The following is a 17,359-nucleotide window of genomic DNA, read 5'->3' as shown; positions in this document are numbered from 1 at the left end:
AGTTTGAAGGTAGGCCTTGAAATACATCCACAGGTACACCTCTAATTGACTGAAATGATGTCAATTAGCCTATCAGGAGCTTCTAAAGCCATGACATCATTTTCTGGAATTTTCGAAGCTGTTTAAAGGCACAGTCAACTTAGTGTATGTAAACTTCTGACCCACTGGAATTGTGATACAGTGAATTATAAGTGAAATAATCTGTCTGTAAACAATTGTTGGAAAAATGTCTTGTGTCATGCACAAAGTAGATGTCCTAACCAAATTGCTAAAAATATAGTTCGTTAACAGGAAATTTGTGGAGTGGTTGAAAAACGAGTTTTTAAGACTCCAACCTAAGTGTATGTAAACTTCCCACTTCAACTGTATGTACAGTATAATTGCCATCACATAAAGGATGTGAATGTTCTATATTTTTTGACAAACAGCATTCAGCATTTTCTCGGAAAATGTTGGTGCTGAGCTTAGAATAGGAGAAAAACTTGAAATTTGGTCAGGCTCAAGAAAATAAACTTTGAAATCAGTGAATTGAGAGGGCAGTGTGAACTAGAGAAGGGATTCAGAGCACAGGTCTGTGACCACATTCCTCTATTCATTCCACTTATGAAGCCATGGACAACAAAGCAGTCCCTGTTATCCCTACCCCATCACCCCTCCTTACCTTGACCCTTTCCCCTAACCCACTTCTCTGCCCATCGCCCAGACTCTGCCTAGTGCAGACTACCACAATGTCGCAGTAGCACTCTTCATGGCCTCTGTCTTAAATACACACTGTTCATCAGTGAGGGCCAATTCTACAACAACAAAGTGACGCCGAGACTCACTTTTTCACTTTAAAATCTATGCCAAGCCAAAACCATTGATTGCAAAGTTGAACAAACCATACACCAAAAAGTCTACTTTGAGCAATTGCCACTAAAAATGTTTGTAGGACACATTTACTTGAGGGACAGCGCAGATGCAGTTTGGTAACAGAATGACCGTAAAATCTGCCTCAGTTTTTTATGTGACCACGTTTTCCAAAAACGCTGTTATATATCTACTTTGAATTAAGATTTAAAGATGTCTGGGGTGTCAGCTATGATATGACACTTGAGTTTGAAAAAATCTCTTTCGGTTATTGAACTAGAGTAAGTGAACAGAATGACCACATGGGTCCTGAGTGTTTCCCCTATATTCATTAAGCAGCGGTGGCTCCTAAATGTGATGTGATTTTTAAAGGTAATGAACAGTCAAAATCATGTTTATCATGAAATGTTATGATATTTGAATGAAAGTATGATGACCAAAGAATGAATAATAACTGTTGCTTCTACATTGATAAAGTTTGATTATGAATGTACTGGTCTCTCCCCCATGTCAAACACTTGCATTTCATTTTTTATTTAACTTTTCTAGAACTAGGCAAGTCAGATAAGAACAAATTGTTATTTACAATGACGGCCTACCCGGACCAAACCCGGACGTCGTTGGGACAACTGTGCACCGCACTATGGGACTCCCTATCACGGCAGGATGTGATACAGCCTGGATTCGTACTAGAGACTGCTGAGATGCCTCTATACACTGAGATGCAGTGCCTTAGACTGCTGCGCCACTCAGGAGCCCTAAAATCAGCCCTGCATTCAGCTGGCAGAATTATTAACGGGACAGGGTGACATCACAAGCGCTGTGGCGGTCATGACATTTCGTAGGCCGGATATTGTCATGCAAAAGACTCACATTAATTGACCGTTAATTAATATACAGTGCATTCGGAAAGTATTCAGACCCCTTAAATTTTGCCACATTTTGTTACGTTAGAGCTTAATTCTAAAATATATTTTTTTAAATTCCCTCATCAATCTACACACAATACCCATTAATGACAAAGCAAAAACTGTACTATTTTTGAGGGGGGCAAATGTTTTACAAATAAAAAACTTAAATGTCACATTTACATACAGTGGGGCAAAAAAGTATTTAGTCAGCCACCAATTGTGCAAGTTAATTTTCATCATAGGTAAACAAAATCCTACAATGTGATTTTCTGGATTTTTTTTTCTCATTTTGTCTGTCATAGTGACAGACAAAATGAGAAGAAAATCCAGAAAATCACATTGTAGGATTTTTAATGAATTTATTTGCAAATTATGGTGGAAAATAAGTATTTGGTCAATAACAAAAGTTTATCTCAATACCTTGTTATATACCCTTTGTTGGCAATGACAGTGTCACGTTCTGACCTTTATTTCCTTTGTTTTGTCATTATTTAGTATGGTCAGGGCGTGAGTTGGGGTGGGCAGTCTATGTTTGTTTTTATATGATTTGGGTATTTCTATGTTTCGGCCTAGTATGGTTCTCAATCAGAGGCAGGTGTCATTAGTTGTCTCTGATTGAGAATCATACTTAGGTAGCCTGGGTTTCTCTGTGTGTTTGTTCCTGTCTCTGTGTTTGCACCAGATAGGGCTGTTTTGTTTTTTTCACATTTCTTGTTTTGTTAGTTTATTCATGTATAGTGTCTATATTAAAGAACCATGAATAACCACCACGCTGCGTTTTGGTACGCCTCTCCTTCACCTCAAGAAAACCGTTACAGACAGAGGTCAAACGTTTTCTGTAAGTCTTCACAAGGTTTTCACACACTGTTGCTGGAATTTTGGCCCACTCCTCCATGCAGATCTCCTCTAGAGCAGTGATGTTTTGGGGCTGTTGCTGGGCAACACGGACTTTCAACTCCCTCCAAAGATTTTCTATGGGGTTGAGATCTGGAGACTGGCTAGGCCACTCCAGGACCTTGAAATGCTTCTTACGAAGCCACTCATTCGTTGCCCAGGCGGTGTGTTTGGGATCATTGTCATGCTGAAAGACCCAGCCACGTTTCATCTTCAATGCCCTTGCTGATGGTAGGCTTTGTTACTTTGGTCCCAGCTCTCTGCAGGTCATTCATTAGGTCCCCCCATGTGGTTCTGGAATTTTGCTCACCGTTCTTGTGATCATTTTGACCCCATGGGGTGAGATCTTGCGTGGAGCCCCAGATCGAGGGAGATTATCAGTGGTCTTGTATGTCTTCCATTTCCTAATAATTGCTCCCACAGTTGATTTCTTCAAACCAAGCTGCTTACCTATTGCAGATTCAGTCTTCCCAGCCTGGTGCAGGTCTACAATTTTGTTTCTGGTGTCCTTTGACAGCTCTTTGGTCTTGGCCATAGTGGAGTTTGGAGTGTGACTGTTTGAGGTTGTCGACAGGTGTCTTTTATACTGATAACAAGTTCAAACAGGTGCCATTAATACAGATAACGAGTGGAGGACAGAGGAGAAGTTACAGGTCTGTGAGAGCCAGAAATCTTGATTGTTTGTAGGTGACCAAATTGTATGATTTTTAAGTAATTAATTTGCATTTTACAGTACACACTCAAAGTAGATTACTAGAATTTGTTTAATTTTGGAGTACAGGCTAGACCAATTATGTACCAAAGACATCTTAAATCAGTTTTTATGCTGTGAGTAATATGCTGTAGGCTATGCACAATCATTATTTCATTACGTTTTTTTTTCAGGCTTGGGCTCATATACAGTATATCACAAAAGTGAGACGACCACTGCCTTGCTAAAGAAGCTGAGGGTAAAGGTGATGGACTGGCCAAGCATGTCTCCAGACCTAAACCCTATTGAGCATCTGTGGGGCATCCTCAAACGGAAGGTGGAGGAGTGCAAGGCCTCTAACATCCACCATCTCCGTGATGTCGTCATGGAGGAGTGGAAGAGGATTCCAGTGGCAACCTGTGAAGCTCTGGTGAACTCCATGCCCAAGAGGGTTAAGGCAGTGCTGGAAAATTATGGCGGCCACACAAAATATTGACACTTTTGGCCCAATTTTGACATTTTCACTTAGGGGTGTACTCACTTTTGTTGCCAGCAGTTTAGACATTAATGGCTGTGTGTTGAGTTATTTTGAGGGGCCAGCAAATTTACAAATTGTTATACAAGCTGTACACTCACTACTTTACATTGTAGCAAAGTGTAATTTCTTCAGTGTTGTCACATGAAAAGATATACTCAAATATTTACAAAATGTGAGGGGTGTACTCACTTTTGTGATATACTGTATATGCCTATGAATACAGTATACTCTAATATGCTTATGGGTGTTTTGAATTAATCATCACCCCCCTAGAAAGCACTGTCCATTTTGTTGTGTTAGGCTTTGAACCAACATCCAAACAACCATGATTCCACTCAGATTCAACCTGTAATTAAACGTCTTTGTACAAACTGTTCAATCACGTTGAGGTGAGTTTTAAAAGCAAGATACTGTTTTGATGCTAAGTGTTTGATGTGATTTTCAATTGCACTTGCAATGATGTCAGAGAGGTTAGAGGGACAATAGAGGCCCACAGCGGAGGTGCCATAATACCCATAAAACCTTGAGGCTAAACAGGGAAATGGTTCCAATCGTTTTCTCACCATTCATTTTTTCCCACCAAATAAAGGTGTGACATGGTTTATATACACTGAACAAAAATGTAAACGCTACATGTAAAGTGTTGGTCCCATGTTTCATAAACTGAAATTAAAATCCCAGAAATGTTTCATACTCACAAAAAGCTTTTTCTTTCAAATTTTGTGCACAAATTTGTTTACATCCCTATTGGTAAGCATTTCTTCTTTGCCAAAATAATCCCTCCACCTGACAGGTGTGGCATATCAATAAGCTTATTAAACAGCTCGGTCATTACACAGGTGCACCTTGTGATGGGGACAATAAAAAGCCACTTTAAAATATGTAGTTTTGTCACACAACACAATGCCTTAGATGTCTGCAAGTTTTGAGGGAGTGCAGGAATGTCCATCAGAGCTGTAGCCAGAGAATTTATTGTTAATTTCTCTGCCATAAACTGCCTCCAACATCATTTTAGAGAATTTGGCAGTCTGTCCAACCGGCCTCACAACCGCAGACCACACGTAACCACGCCAGCCCAGGACCTCCAAATCAGGGGTTCATCTGAGGGGAGGGTGGGGGGCCCTGCCAAGCCCTTCCCAGACAAGGAGGTATTGTGGAGTGCATAGTGACAGTACTGGAGAATTTGGCTATACCGACAAATCTATGGATAGCATAATTGCGTGTGTCAAACAGGCAGGCCTACCTCTTACAGGAAGAAATAGGCTCCAACAAAGCCCTCATTGTGAGTGAAGTTGAATTAAAACCAAGACAATTGTTGAAATGAATTACTTTCAGCACCATTGCTGTCTATCTCTTATTTGATTTGGCAGCAGCTGCTCCAAAGCTGATGTCTGCCCGCTTGCCTTTTTAGTTTACTTTCTCTTACTTTTTTTTTTTTTTTTTTATGATTTAAAAAGTGTCTGTCACATGACATTGTAATACATTTGGTCTCCAGTCTATGGGCTACAGAAAAAACGTCTGGGTCAGTTTTGCTGGGAAAATGCCATCCTCATCAAACTGCCACTCTGGTGGCTGACCTAATCCTGCCACATTTCCAGCCGTGGGGCCTAATCATATAATTATATTTAGAATCTCGATTAATTCAATAGCATCTCTGTGGGCCTAGTCATAAAGATTTGTCATTGAACTTTTTAAATGTATTACCTTTTCTTGTGGCATAAACACAACCAGTAATGATGTTTTCAGGCTCTTTAATTAGGCTACCCGCACACGTTCATCCACTGGCAAAATAAACTCAGCAAAAAAAGAAATGTCCTCTCACTGTCAACTGCATTTATTTTCAGCAAACTTTTCATGTGTAAATATTTGTATGAACAAATTCAACAACTGAGACATAAACTGAACAAGTTCCACAGACATGTGACTAACAGAAAAGACGTGCTCAATGGGATTGAGATCAGGGCTCTTTTCTGGCCATGGCAGAACACTGACATCCCTGTCTTGCAGGAAATCACGCACAGAACGAGCAGTATGGCTGGTGGTACTCATGTCAGGATGAGCCTGCAGGAAGGGTACCACATGAGGGAGGAGGATGTCTTCCCTGTAACACACAGTGTTGAGATTGCCTGCAATGACAACAAGCTCAGTCCGATGATGCTGTGACACACCGCCCCAGACCATGATGGACCCTCCACCTCCAAATTGATCCCGCTCCAGAGTACAGACCTCGGTGTAACGTTCATTCCTTTGACGATAAACACGAATCCGACCATCACCCCTGGTGAAACAAAACCGTGACTCGTCAGTGAAGAGCACTTTTTGCCAGTCCTGTCTGGTCCAGCGACGGTAGATTTTTGCCCATAGGCGACGTGATGTCTGGTGAGGACCTGCCTTACAACTGGCCTACAATCCCTCAGTCCACCCTCTCTCAGCCTATTGCGGACAGTCTGAGCACTGAGGAGTGATTGTGAGTTCCTGGTGTAACTCGGGCAGTTATTTTTGCCATCCTGTACCTTTAAAAAATATATATATATTTCACCTTTATTTAAACAGGGAGGCCAGTTGAGAACAAGTTCTCATTTACAACTGCGACCTGGCCAAGATAAAGCAAAGCAGTGTGACACAAACAACAACACAGAGTTACACATGGAATAAACAAATGTAGAGTCAATAACACAATAGAAAAAGTCTATATACAGTGTGTGCAAATGGCGTAAGGAGGTAAGGCAATAAATAGGCCATAGTAGCGAAGTAATTACAATTTAGCAAATTAACACTGGAGTGATAGATGTGCATATGATGATGTGTAAGTAGAAATACTGGTGTGCAAAAGAGCAAAAAAGTAAATAAAAACAATATGGGGATGAGGTAGGTAGTTGGATGGGCTATTTACAGATGTGCTGTGTACAGCTGCAGCGATCGGTAAGCTGCTCAGATAGCTGATGCTTAAAGTTAGTGAGGGAGATACAGTGTGGCAAAGAAGTATTTAGTCAGCCACCAATTGTCCACGTTCTCCCACTTAAAAAGATGAGAGAGGCCTGTAATTTTCATCATAGATACACTTCAACTATGACAGACAAAATGAAAATCACATTGTAGGATTTTTAATGAATTTATTTGCAAATTCTGGTGGAAAATAAGTATTTGGTCAATAACAAAAGTTTATCTCAATACTTTGTTATATACCCTTTGTTGGCAATGACAGAGGTCAAACGCTTTGGGGACAACCAGTGAGATATACCTGCTGGAGCTCATGCTACTGGTGGGTGTTGTTCTGGTGACCAGTGAGGTGAGATAAGGCGGAGCTTTACCTAGCAAATACTTATAGATGACCTGGAGCCAGTGGGTCCGGCGACGAATATGTAGCGAGGGCCAGCCGACTAGAGCATACAGGTCGCAGTGGTGGGTGGTATATGGGGCTTTGGAGACAAAACGGATGGCACTGTGATAGACTGCATCCAGTTCGCTGAGTAGAGAGTTCAACGCTAGTGATGCTAGCTGGGTGGGCGGGTGTGGGCAGCGATCGGTTGAAAAGCATGCATTTAGTTTTACTAGCGTTTAAGAGCAGTTGGCGGCCACGGAACGAGTGTGTATGGCATTGAAGCTCATTTGGAGGTTTGTTAACACAGTGTCCAAAGAAGGGCCAGATGTATACAGAATGGTGTCGTCTGCGTAGAGGTGGATCAAGGCATCACCCGCAGCAAGAGAGACATCGATGATATATACAGAGAAATGTATTTTCCCAAGAATTTAACCCTGAAGTACATCCATAGAGAATGCCAGAAGTCTAGACAACTGGGCCTCTGACTTCTCACACTGAACTCTATTTGAGAAGTAGTTGGTGAAAGAGGCAAGGCAGTCATTTGAGAAACCAAGGCTGTTGAGTCTGCCGATAAGAATACAGTGATTGCCAGTCGAAAGCCTTGGCCAGGTCGATGAAGACGGCTGCACAGTACTGTCTTTTATTGATGGAGGTTATGATATTGTTTAGTACCTTGAGCGTGGCTGAGGTGCACCCGTGACCAGCTCGGAAACCGGATTGCACAGTGGAGAAGGTACGGTGGGATTCAAAATGTTCAGTGATCTGTTTGTTAACTTGGCTTTCGAAGACTTTAGAAAGGCAGGGCAGGATGAATATAGGTCTGTACCTGTCCCACTATTAGTGTCTTAATGATCATTCCACAGGTGCATGTTCATTAATTGTTTATGGTTCATTGAACAAGCATGGGAGACAGTGTTTATACCCTTTACAATGAAGATCTGTGAAGTTATTTGGAATTTTACGAATGTTCTTTGAAACACAGGGTCCTGAAAAAGAGGCATTTCTTTTTTTGCTGAGTTTATTTCCAGTCTCAACAGTGGTGATTGGAAAGAGACATCTGTTACACAAAACACCAAAAAGTGTAATGACATTATGCAATTGTCATTAAGCCAGGATTAATGCCTCCACTGCATAGCGCAGGCTATCCCACTCGTTTTCAAGTCCATTCGCTAATTGTTCATCCCTCTGACATGCGGTAATGATACATAGTGGTGTAATAGCCAACAGTTTTCTTGACATTTTGTTTTCATTATTGTGATAGGCTCATATTTTACAGGTACTGCATACCCCCTCTACTTATTTTGCCTGGAAGCCATACCGGACCGTACCACCTTACTTTCACCCCTGAGCAGAGTATAATTCAGTACAGTGCAGCATAGTACAGTATAGAAAAGTAGAGTATAGTATAGTCCTGTAGCGTAAAGTTGAGTATATTACATTATACTGTACTCTACTCATGTGTGCTCTACCGTACTGTACTGAACTATACTCTACTTTTCTTTACTCTACTGTCCTGAACTACACTCTACTTTCATTTACTTTTCTTTACTGTGCTGTACTTTACTGTGCTGTACTTTACTGTACTGTGTTGTACTGTGGTCTACTGCAACTGTGGTTTGTGACTACTATAATTTTCCATTGTGGCCAATTCAATTGCAGTCATTCTTTTACAGATTTTTCGGTCACTCTATTATCAATTTGGCACATTTTAATCACTTAATACTTAATACTTCATAAACAAAATTGTTATCAGTAAAAACACTATACCTAATTGGTAGGTTTACATTTACTTATTACTTGTGTTAACTTTCATTATTCTCCCTCCTTCCTTCTTTCATGAGGGAGATAAATTAGATAAATTAGAAATTATATGTGGGTTTTGGGAACAGAATGAAAAGACACTAGGCAAAATTTCTTAAACTTACAGAAGGCAAATGATTTCTGCACAACTAAATATAAACGTTGATATTTGTTGGCAGGGGCCTTACTTCAACACTATTGTGTTATGATGTATTTCTTTCTCCAATACCTATTAAGATATTTTCTAGTAAAAATAATGTATGATCCCTTTTACATCTGTATGACCAGAAATCAAAGCATTTGCTTTCCATGGGATGGAAGATGGTTGAAAAACATATCTATGCCTTAATTCCCCGAAAATATAGACTCTTACACAGCAAATTCCTCAGTGTTAAATTAACACTGAACGTGTGGACCTGTATAGACACAGTGTTGAATTAACACACTGCTGAGTGTAAGCTTTATTTGCATATATCCCAAAGTGCCTTTTTGAATATATATATTTTATAGAATTTTAAAACATACAATCTACCTGCAGTGAAGCCTCTCAACATTTACGTTATATCACAGTGTTGTAATATTAGAATGCACAAGGTGCAATTTTGGAATTGGGTAGTGCATCGTCAGTTCCGCGATTAAAGCATTGAGTCTTCTTGGGTCTGACGCTACAAGCTTGGCACTAGAGGTCGACCGATGAATCGGAGTGGCCGATTAATTAGGGCCGATTTCAAGTTTTCCTAACAATCGGAAATCGGTATTTTTGGACACCGATTTGGCCAATTTTGTTTTTACACCTTTATTTAACTAGGCAAGTCAGTTAGGGAACACATTCTTATTTTCAATGACGGCCTAGGAACGGTGGGTTAACTGCCTCGTTCAGAGGCAGAACGACAGATTTTTACCTTGTCAGCTCGGGGGATTCAATCTTGCAACCTTACAGTTAACTAGTCCAACGCTCTAACCACCTGATTACATTGCACTCCACGAGGAGACTGCCTGTTACGCGAATGCAGTAAGCCAAGGTAAGTTGCTAGCTAGCATTAAACTTATCTTATGAAAAACAATCAATCAATCATAATCACTAGTTAACTACACATGGTTGATGATATTACTAGTTTATCAAGTGTGTCCTGCGTTGCATATAATCGATGTGGTGCGTATCGTTGCTCCAATGTGTACCTAACCATAAACATCAATGCCTTTCTTAAAATCAATACACAGAAGTATATTTTTTTAAACCTGCATATTTAGCTAAAAGAAGTCCAGGTTAGCAGGCAATATTAACCAGGTGAAATTGTGTCACTTCTCTTGCGTTCATTGCACGCAGAGTCAGTGTATATGCAACAGTTTGGGCCACCTAATTTGCCAGAATTTTACGTAATTATGATATAACATTGAAGGTTGTGCAATATAACAGGAATATTTAGACTTACGGATGCCACCCATTAGATAAAATACGGAACGGTTCCATATTTCACTGAAAGAATAAACGTCTTATTTTCGAGATGATAGTTTCCGGATTCGGCCATATTAATGACCTAAGGCTCGTATTTCTGTGTGTTATCATGTTATAACTAAGTGTATGATTTGATAGAGCAGTCTGACTGAGCAATGGTAGGCAGCAGCAGGCTCGTAAGCATTCATTCAAACAGCACTTTTGTGCATTTGCCAGCAGCTTTTTATGACTTCAAGCCTATCAACTCCCGAGATTAGGCTGGTGTAACCGATGTGAAATGGATAGCTAGTTAGCGGGTTGCGCGCTAATAGCGTTTCAAACATCACTCGCTCTGAGACTTGGAGTGGTTGTTCCCCAAGCGGACATTTTTTGGTACCCTTCCCCAGATCTGTGCCTTGACATAATCCTGTCTCGGAGCTCTATGGACAATTCCTTCGAACTCATGGCTTTTTTTTGCTCTGACATGCACTGTCACTGCACTGCCTTTCCAAATCATGTCCAATCAATTGAATTTACCAAAGGTGGACTCCACAATCAAATTGAAGAAACGCCTCAAGGATGATCAATGGAAACAAGATACACCTGAGCTCAATTTCGAGTCTCATAGCAAAGGGTCTGAATATTTATGTAAATAACGTATTTCTGTTTTTTTTTTTTTGTAAATTTGCTAACATTTCTAAAAACCTGTTTTTGCTTTGCCATCAAGGAGTATTGTGTGTAGATAGATTTTTTTAAAGTTATCAATTTTAGAACAAGGCTGTAATGCCCTGTACCTTAGAGAGCTATCTATAGCTTGTCAGAAATGTCCATAACAACTCACACGTCAGCTATTTAGCCCATAGATATTGTTGTAATTTTTGTGTCACTCAAATATCACATGAATACACATTAGACATGGCAAAATGTATAGAATTGCAGGAAATAAGCTTTAAACCTGCAAAATTCTCTCCAACAACAAGAGAGGTGTGAACAGTTTGTCATAAACAGTGCTTGTGCCCTTAGAAATACACTACATGACCATAAGTATGTGGACACCAGCTCGTCGAACATCTCATTTCAAAATCATGGGCAATTATATGAAGTTTGTCCCCCCTTTGTTGCTATAACAGCCTCCACTCTGAGTGTTGCAACCTAGAACAGATTCATTTTACGCGCTACGGTCTTCAGCACTCGGCGGCCCCGTTCTGTGAACTTTTGTGGCCTATCTCTTCCATAACAATTCACTCTGTATGTGTTGAATTAACACTCATTGGTTTAAAATAACCCCAGGGTTGGTGTTAATTACCAGAGTTGAAGCAAAACTAAGCCCATCATTATTATATTTCCCAGCATGCTCTATTGCAGTTGATTTTAATGAACTGTTTCGATATGTATGTTTTGGGATTGATCAATTAATCTTATGCTTCTCAAATATAAATGACATACATTTTCTAAACTAATCCCATATGTTACTTGGACTTACTGCACCCGTTACTAAAATGGTTGTTCCAGTTTAGATGCAACGTGCCAACTTTGGCAGTTATGATAAATACAGGTTGTGGGTGAATACATTGTTGAAGGTTGTATATCCACATTCTGGCTGAATTTCTATAGGAATTATACATCTCTTTGAAAGCCGGCATAATTTGACAGATTCCATGTCTAACCTTACACGTGGGGTTGTTTGAATTTCCCAAACATGAGTTAATTTAAACATCAATTGGGTTTTCATCCGCTTTTATGCTGGGTTGACCAAGCAGCTGGGTATTTTTATATGTAATCCATAGGTTATTTTCAGGATGTGTCTTGTTACGGGCATGGCATTTAGGGGCATGGCATTTATTTTTGGCCACCCGTGAGAGTAAATATCATTCCTGGTGATCATGTGAAATTTTTCTCAAATATTACTGCAAATTGACATATTCCAATTTTAAAAATTAAAAGGCCCTAACAGTATTTTTAATTCTCATGTAAAATATCCTTTTGAGTGACTGAAATATCAGTTCTGTTTTTGGGCGATAGAAGTGTTAACTTTATTTATTTATTTTACTTTTTCTCTCAGGTCAAGATACCAGGAGGTTTGAAAAGACAGGCCAAGTGGGTGGGAAGCTCATATTCATGAAATTGTCTTGAGTGGCAGCTCTTTGAAATGCCTATGTCAAGAAACTTGAATGGAGTGAACAGTACTGCAGTGAAATCCTCTCAAACATTGAAATTGCATCAATGATGTCAATTTTATTATACATCTCCCGTTTGGCATGTATTTTGGAATGCGGTTTACAACAGCACTGACGGATGTGTTGACATGACAACTGCGTCAACGTTTTGAACAACCCTTTTGTTCCATGCTGGCTGAACACCTACCTAGCCTGTAACTAGCTAACACCAGACACAGATGAAAGGGGAAACATATAAGTGTCTTTGCCATAGATGAATAGTGTCAACTTTAATTATATTTGCTGACAGCCTACAGTCAAATTTTGTCACACCTCACGGCAAACACGCGTATTTTAATTATGTAAGAGAATATCATGTTACCATTGTCTTGCCTGCCTGTCTAGAGACAATACTATTTCAGAACAATAATCAATTTCAGAACAGCATAGCCATAGACCAATTGACTACAAAGTAACCTGACAAATCAAGGTTAGACCATATTATTGTCTAGCCTACTGTAGTTATTTGCCCTGAACTTTAGTCCCAGTTACTATCCGGCTACCACCCAGTCCTGAACCTTAGAGACTGCTGCCCTATGTACATAGTCAATGGCCACTTTAATAATGTGCACATATTGTTTTACCCACTTCATATGTAACATACTGTATTCTAGTCAAGGGTCATCCTTAATAACTACTGCTGTACACACCTTTTCTATTAATATACTGTCTATAATGTTTATAGACACCATTATATACATATATACATGAGCTGCTCTTTATTTTTTTACTTTAGTTTATTTAGTAAATATTTTCCTTAACTCTTGTTTTCTTAAAACCGTAGTGTTGGTTAAGGGCTTGTAAGTAAGCATTTCACGTAAGGTCAACAACTGTTGTATTCGGCGCATGTGACAAATACAAATTGATTTGAATTGACATTGATGTTCTAGACTCTGACATTGCTCATCCTAACATTGCTTAATACATTTATTTTTAATTTGGGGATTTGTGTGTATTGTTTTGCATTATTAGGTATTACTGCACTGTTGGAGCAAGAAACACAAGCATTTCGCTGCAACTGCGATAACGTCTGCAAAATATGTGTACGTGATTTTATTTGGTTACTTTCTAGTCAATTGATCTATGCTGTTCTGAAATTGATTTAGCAAAATCTCTATGTGTTTATGTGATATATTTGAAACATAATTTGTTCAACTTGCATCACAGGCATGACATGTTTAATTTCATTTTAAATCATTCTGGTTGCAAGTTCACGAAGACATGTCATGTTTGGTCACCTTGTATTGTGTCAATGAAGGCGTTATTACTCTTTAGGCTTAATCTGTAGGCGACTATCACTCGATGTGTGGCTTGAACAGCTGTCACGCTGCCGCAGGTAGACACATGCAGAACCCCGCATGCTTCGTTAAATGCATTGTCAAGTTCATAACGTGCTATTTTCTTTCCCTGCTATAGTTTAGAAACTCACACGTTCATTATGGGAATGGGTCCTTACCTTGTTTAGCAGTCTCTTATCCTCTTTATTTTTCTCATGTTGGCCAAGAGGCATTTGCAGGAAGTCGTCTTCACAACAGATGAAACTCACCGTGCATCCCATCCAGGCAAATTCAGATCAGAGTCTCGTGGACCCATTCAAAAACGTGATATTTCAGAGCTATGCGTTCCAATCTGGAGAGTGAATTCTCTCTCGCGGACACTTTAAACTACTCCCGCATTTAAAAAAATCATTAAAAAAATAAAAAACATCTTTCCCCCAAATGACGAAACAAGTCAAACTGGACGCAATATCGCTAGCACTTCTATAAAACAGTTCTAAATTATATAAACAAGTCATAATTTCGATGGGCTGTCTCTGAATTTCTCAATTCATGTCTTGCACCAAACTTTGATCCCGTTTTGCACTAATAGTAGGAAGAGGCAGGATATTTTAGTCAAGTGAAAAAAAAAGGAAACACGACTCTTGAGCACTGGGTAGTAGTTTATTTGAATGGCTAAGCTACAGATAGACAAACAGATAGACAGCACTGTAACAAATGTACATTTACAGCAAAATGTATAAAGTTAGCTACTGTAATTCTGTATTACAGTAATGTACAGAGAAATGTATTATGGGGGGCTCAATGGCATTCAGCTACACTGCTGTAATTGTACAATATAATTATACAGTAAAGTACTGTATTACCTGTTTTGCTGTTTTTTTTTTACAGCAGCATTCTGTGAATTATGGTGCATTGTCGGAAAATGAAATAATCACCCGGCACATTAACATATTTTGAGGCTATATTTGTTGCACCCATCAGTGAGAATGCTGTACCCCACAGAATACACTACCGTAATCGTATTCATTATTTATATAGTAAGTCTCAAGCCTTTAATGGTTAAGTGTTTAGCCATGTCCTTTTGGTCTGTTTTGCCCTGTAGTCACTGACAGTTTTGAAGCCTTTGTTAAGACCTCTACAAGTGCAAGTGATATAAAACACCAACTATTCTTAAACATGCTGTAATATACAAATACTTAGCAGCCAACCTGCTTGCACTAATTCCATGTAATTACAGTAAAACAACAACGATTACAGCAAAATAACAACAATTACAGTAGTATTTACTTTCTTACAGTATAGTAGGCTAATCTTGTAATGTGTCATTGCTCTGCATTTTACAGCAACTTATAGTAAGCTGGTGGCAAGTTTCGGTGAATATTAAAGTAACATACTATGCACTAGCCAGAGATGGGCAGAGATATAAAACATAGAAAAGGTATCTTGTTACCAATACAGGATACATTGAAGACCAATGTATCGTTAACTGCAACAACATTCTCAGAAATGTTTTACTTGCTCTGACTGTGATATGTCACAAGGCCGCCGGGCCGGACGGAATACAAGGGTGTGTTCTCAAAGCATGAGCAGACCAGCTGGCAGGTGTCGTCACAGACATGTTCACAGACTTGTCCCAGTCTATAACATGTTACAAACTGACCACCATTGTCCCTGTTCCCAAGAGCTCCAAGGTAACCTAAATGACTATCGCCTTGTAGGACTCACATTTGTAATTATGAAGTGCTTTGAAAGGCTAGTCATGACACACATCAACACCATAATCCCAGACTCCTTCGACCCACTCCAATTCGCATACTGGCCCAACAGATCCACAGATGATGCAGTCTCAATTGCACTTCACACTGCCCTCTCCCACCTGAACAAGAGGGGAAATAACCATGTGAGAATGCTGTTCATAGACCAGCTCAGCGTTCAACACCAGTCCCCTCCAAGCTCATCACCAAGCTAGGGACCCTGGGACAGAAACTCTCCCTCTGCAATTGGATCCTGGACTTCCTGACAGGTCGGACCCAGCTGGTGAGGGCAGGCAACAACACCTCCGCCACGCTGACCCTCAACACGGGGGCCCCTCAGGGGTGTGTGCACTCCCTGTTCACCCACGACTGTGTGGCCACACACGACTCCAACACCATCATCAAGTTTGCTGACGACACGATGGTGGTAGGCCTGATCACCGGAAGCGATGAGTCAGCCTACTAAGAGGAGGTCAGAGACTTAGCAGTGTGATGCTAGGACAACAACCTCTCCTTCAACGACAGTAAGACCAAGGAGCTGATCGTGGACTATAGGAGAAAAAGTGGAGGGCACGCCCCCATCATATCGACGGGGCTGTTGTGAAGCGGGTTGAGAGCTTTAAGGTCATTAGCATCCACATCACCTAGGATGGAACATGGTCCACACAGTCATGAAGAGGGCACAGCAGCACCTTTCCCCTTCAGGAGGCTGAAAATATCCAGGTCGTAGTTGTAAATGAGAACTTGTTCTCAACTGGTCTACCTGGTTAAATAAAGGTGAAATAAAAAATAAAACAAATATTTGGCATGGGACCTCAGATCCTCAAAACGTTCTACAGCTGCACCATCGAAAGCGTCTTGACTGACTGCATCACCGTTTGGTATGGCAATGGCACCGCCATTGACCACAAAGAGCTACAAAGGGTGGTGCGGAAAGTCCAGTATATCACTGGGGCCGAGCTCCCTGCCATCCAAGACTTATATATCAGGCAGTGTCAGAGGCAGGCCCGAAAAATGTACAAAGACTCCAGCCACCCAAGCCATAGACTGTTCACTCTGCTACCATCCGGCAAATGGTACCGGAGCCTCGGCTCTCGGACCAACAGGCTCCAAGACAGCTTCTACCCTCAAGCCAGAAGACTGCTAAATAGCCAGACTGCTAAATAGTCAATTAATGGTACCCATACTACCTGCACTGACTCTATCTTCCACTGACCCTACGGACACTCACTAGACTTTATATACACAACATATACACACTCACTCAGACACACTACACTGTCACTACCACACAAATCCCTCACACATTCAAATACTACATACGCACACACACAAATAACACACACGCATACCGACACAACACACTCATCATTTGCTGCTGTAACTCTGTTTTTTACATTACTCTTATTATTATCTATCCGGATGCCTAGTCACTTTACCCTGCCTTCATGTACTGTACATATCTACCTCAAGTACCTCGTACTTATGCATATTGATGTGGTACTGGTACTCCCTGTACTGTATATGGCTCCATTCATGTGTATTTTATATTATTCCTCTTGTGTTAGTTACTATTTTATTTGTTATTATTATTATTTTAACTTTGTGTTGTTGGGAAAGGTTCATAAGCAAGCATTTCACTGTAAAATGTACAACAGTTGTATTCGGT

At 40.2% G+C, this 17,359-nt stretch overlaps 1 protein-coding gene across 3 annotated transcripts in view; it reads right to left on the bottom strand.

Moving 5' to 3' along the window:
* Positions 1-14,289, bottom strand: part of tns1b (tensin 1b) — a 298,140-nt gene extending 283,851 nt beyond the window's left edge. For 2 of the 3 annotated variants that reach the window (XM_065011762.1, XM_065011799.1), the window contains exon 1: positions 14,113-14,288. In XM_065011762.1, coding sequence (XP_064867834.1) covers positions 14,113-14,214 — 102 coding nt within the window. In that variant the 5' untranslated portion in view covers positions 14,215-14,288. Of the gene's footprint in view, positions 1-14,112 lie in introns of all 3 variants that reach the window. The other variant, XM_065011831.1, reaches the window with a different exon arrangement.
* Positions 14,290-17,359: the final 3,070 nt, after the last annotated feature.

This window comes from Oncorhynchus nerka, linkage group LG1 (genome assembly GCF_034236695.1).
Source record: "Oncorhynchus nerka isolate Pitt River linkage group LG1, Oner_Uvic_2.0, whole genome shotgun sequence".
NCBI classification, from domain to species: Eukaryota; Metazoa; Chordata; class Actinopteri; order Salmoniformes; family Salmonidae; genus Oncorhynchus; species Oncorhynchus nerka.
This window is presented reverse-complemented; position numbering and strand designations above follow the sequence as displayed.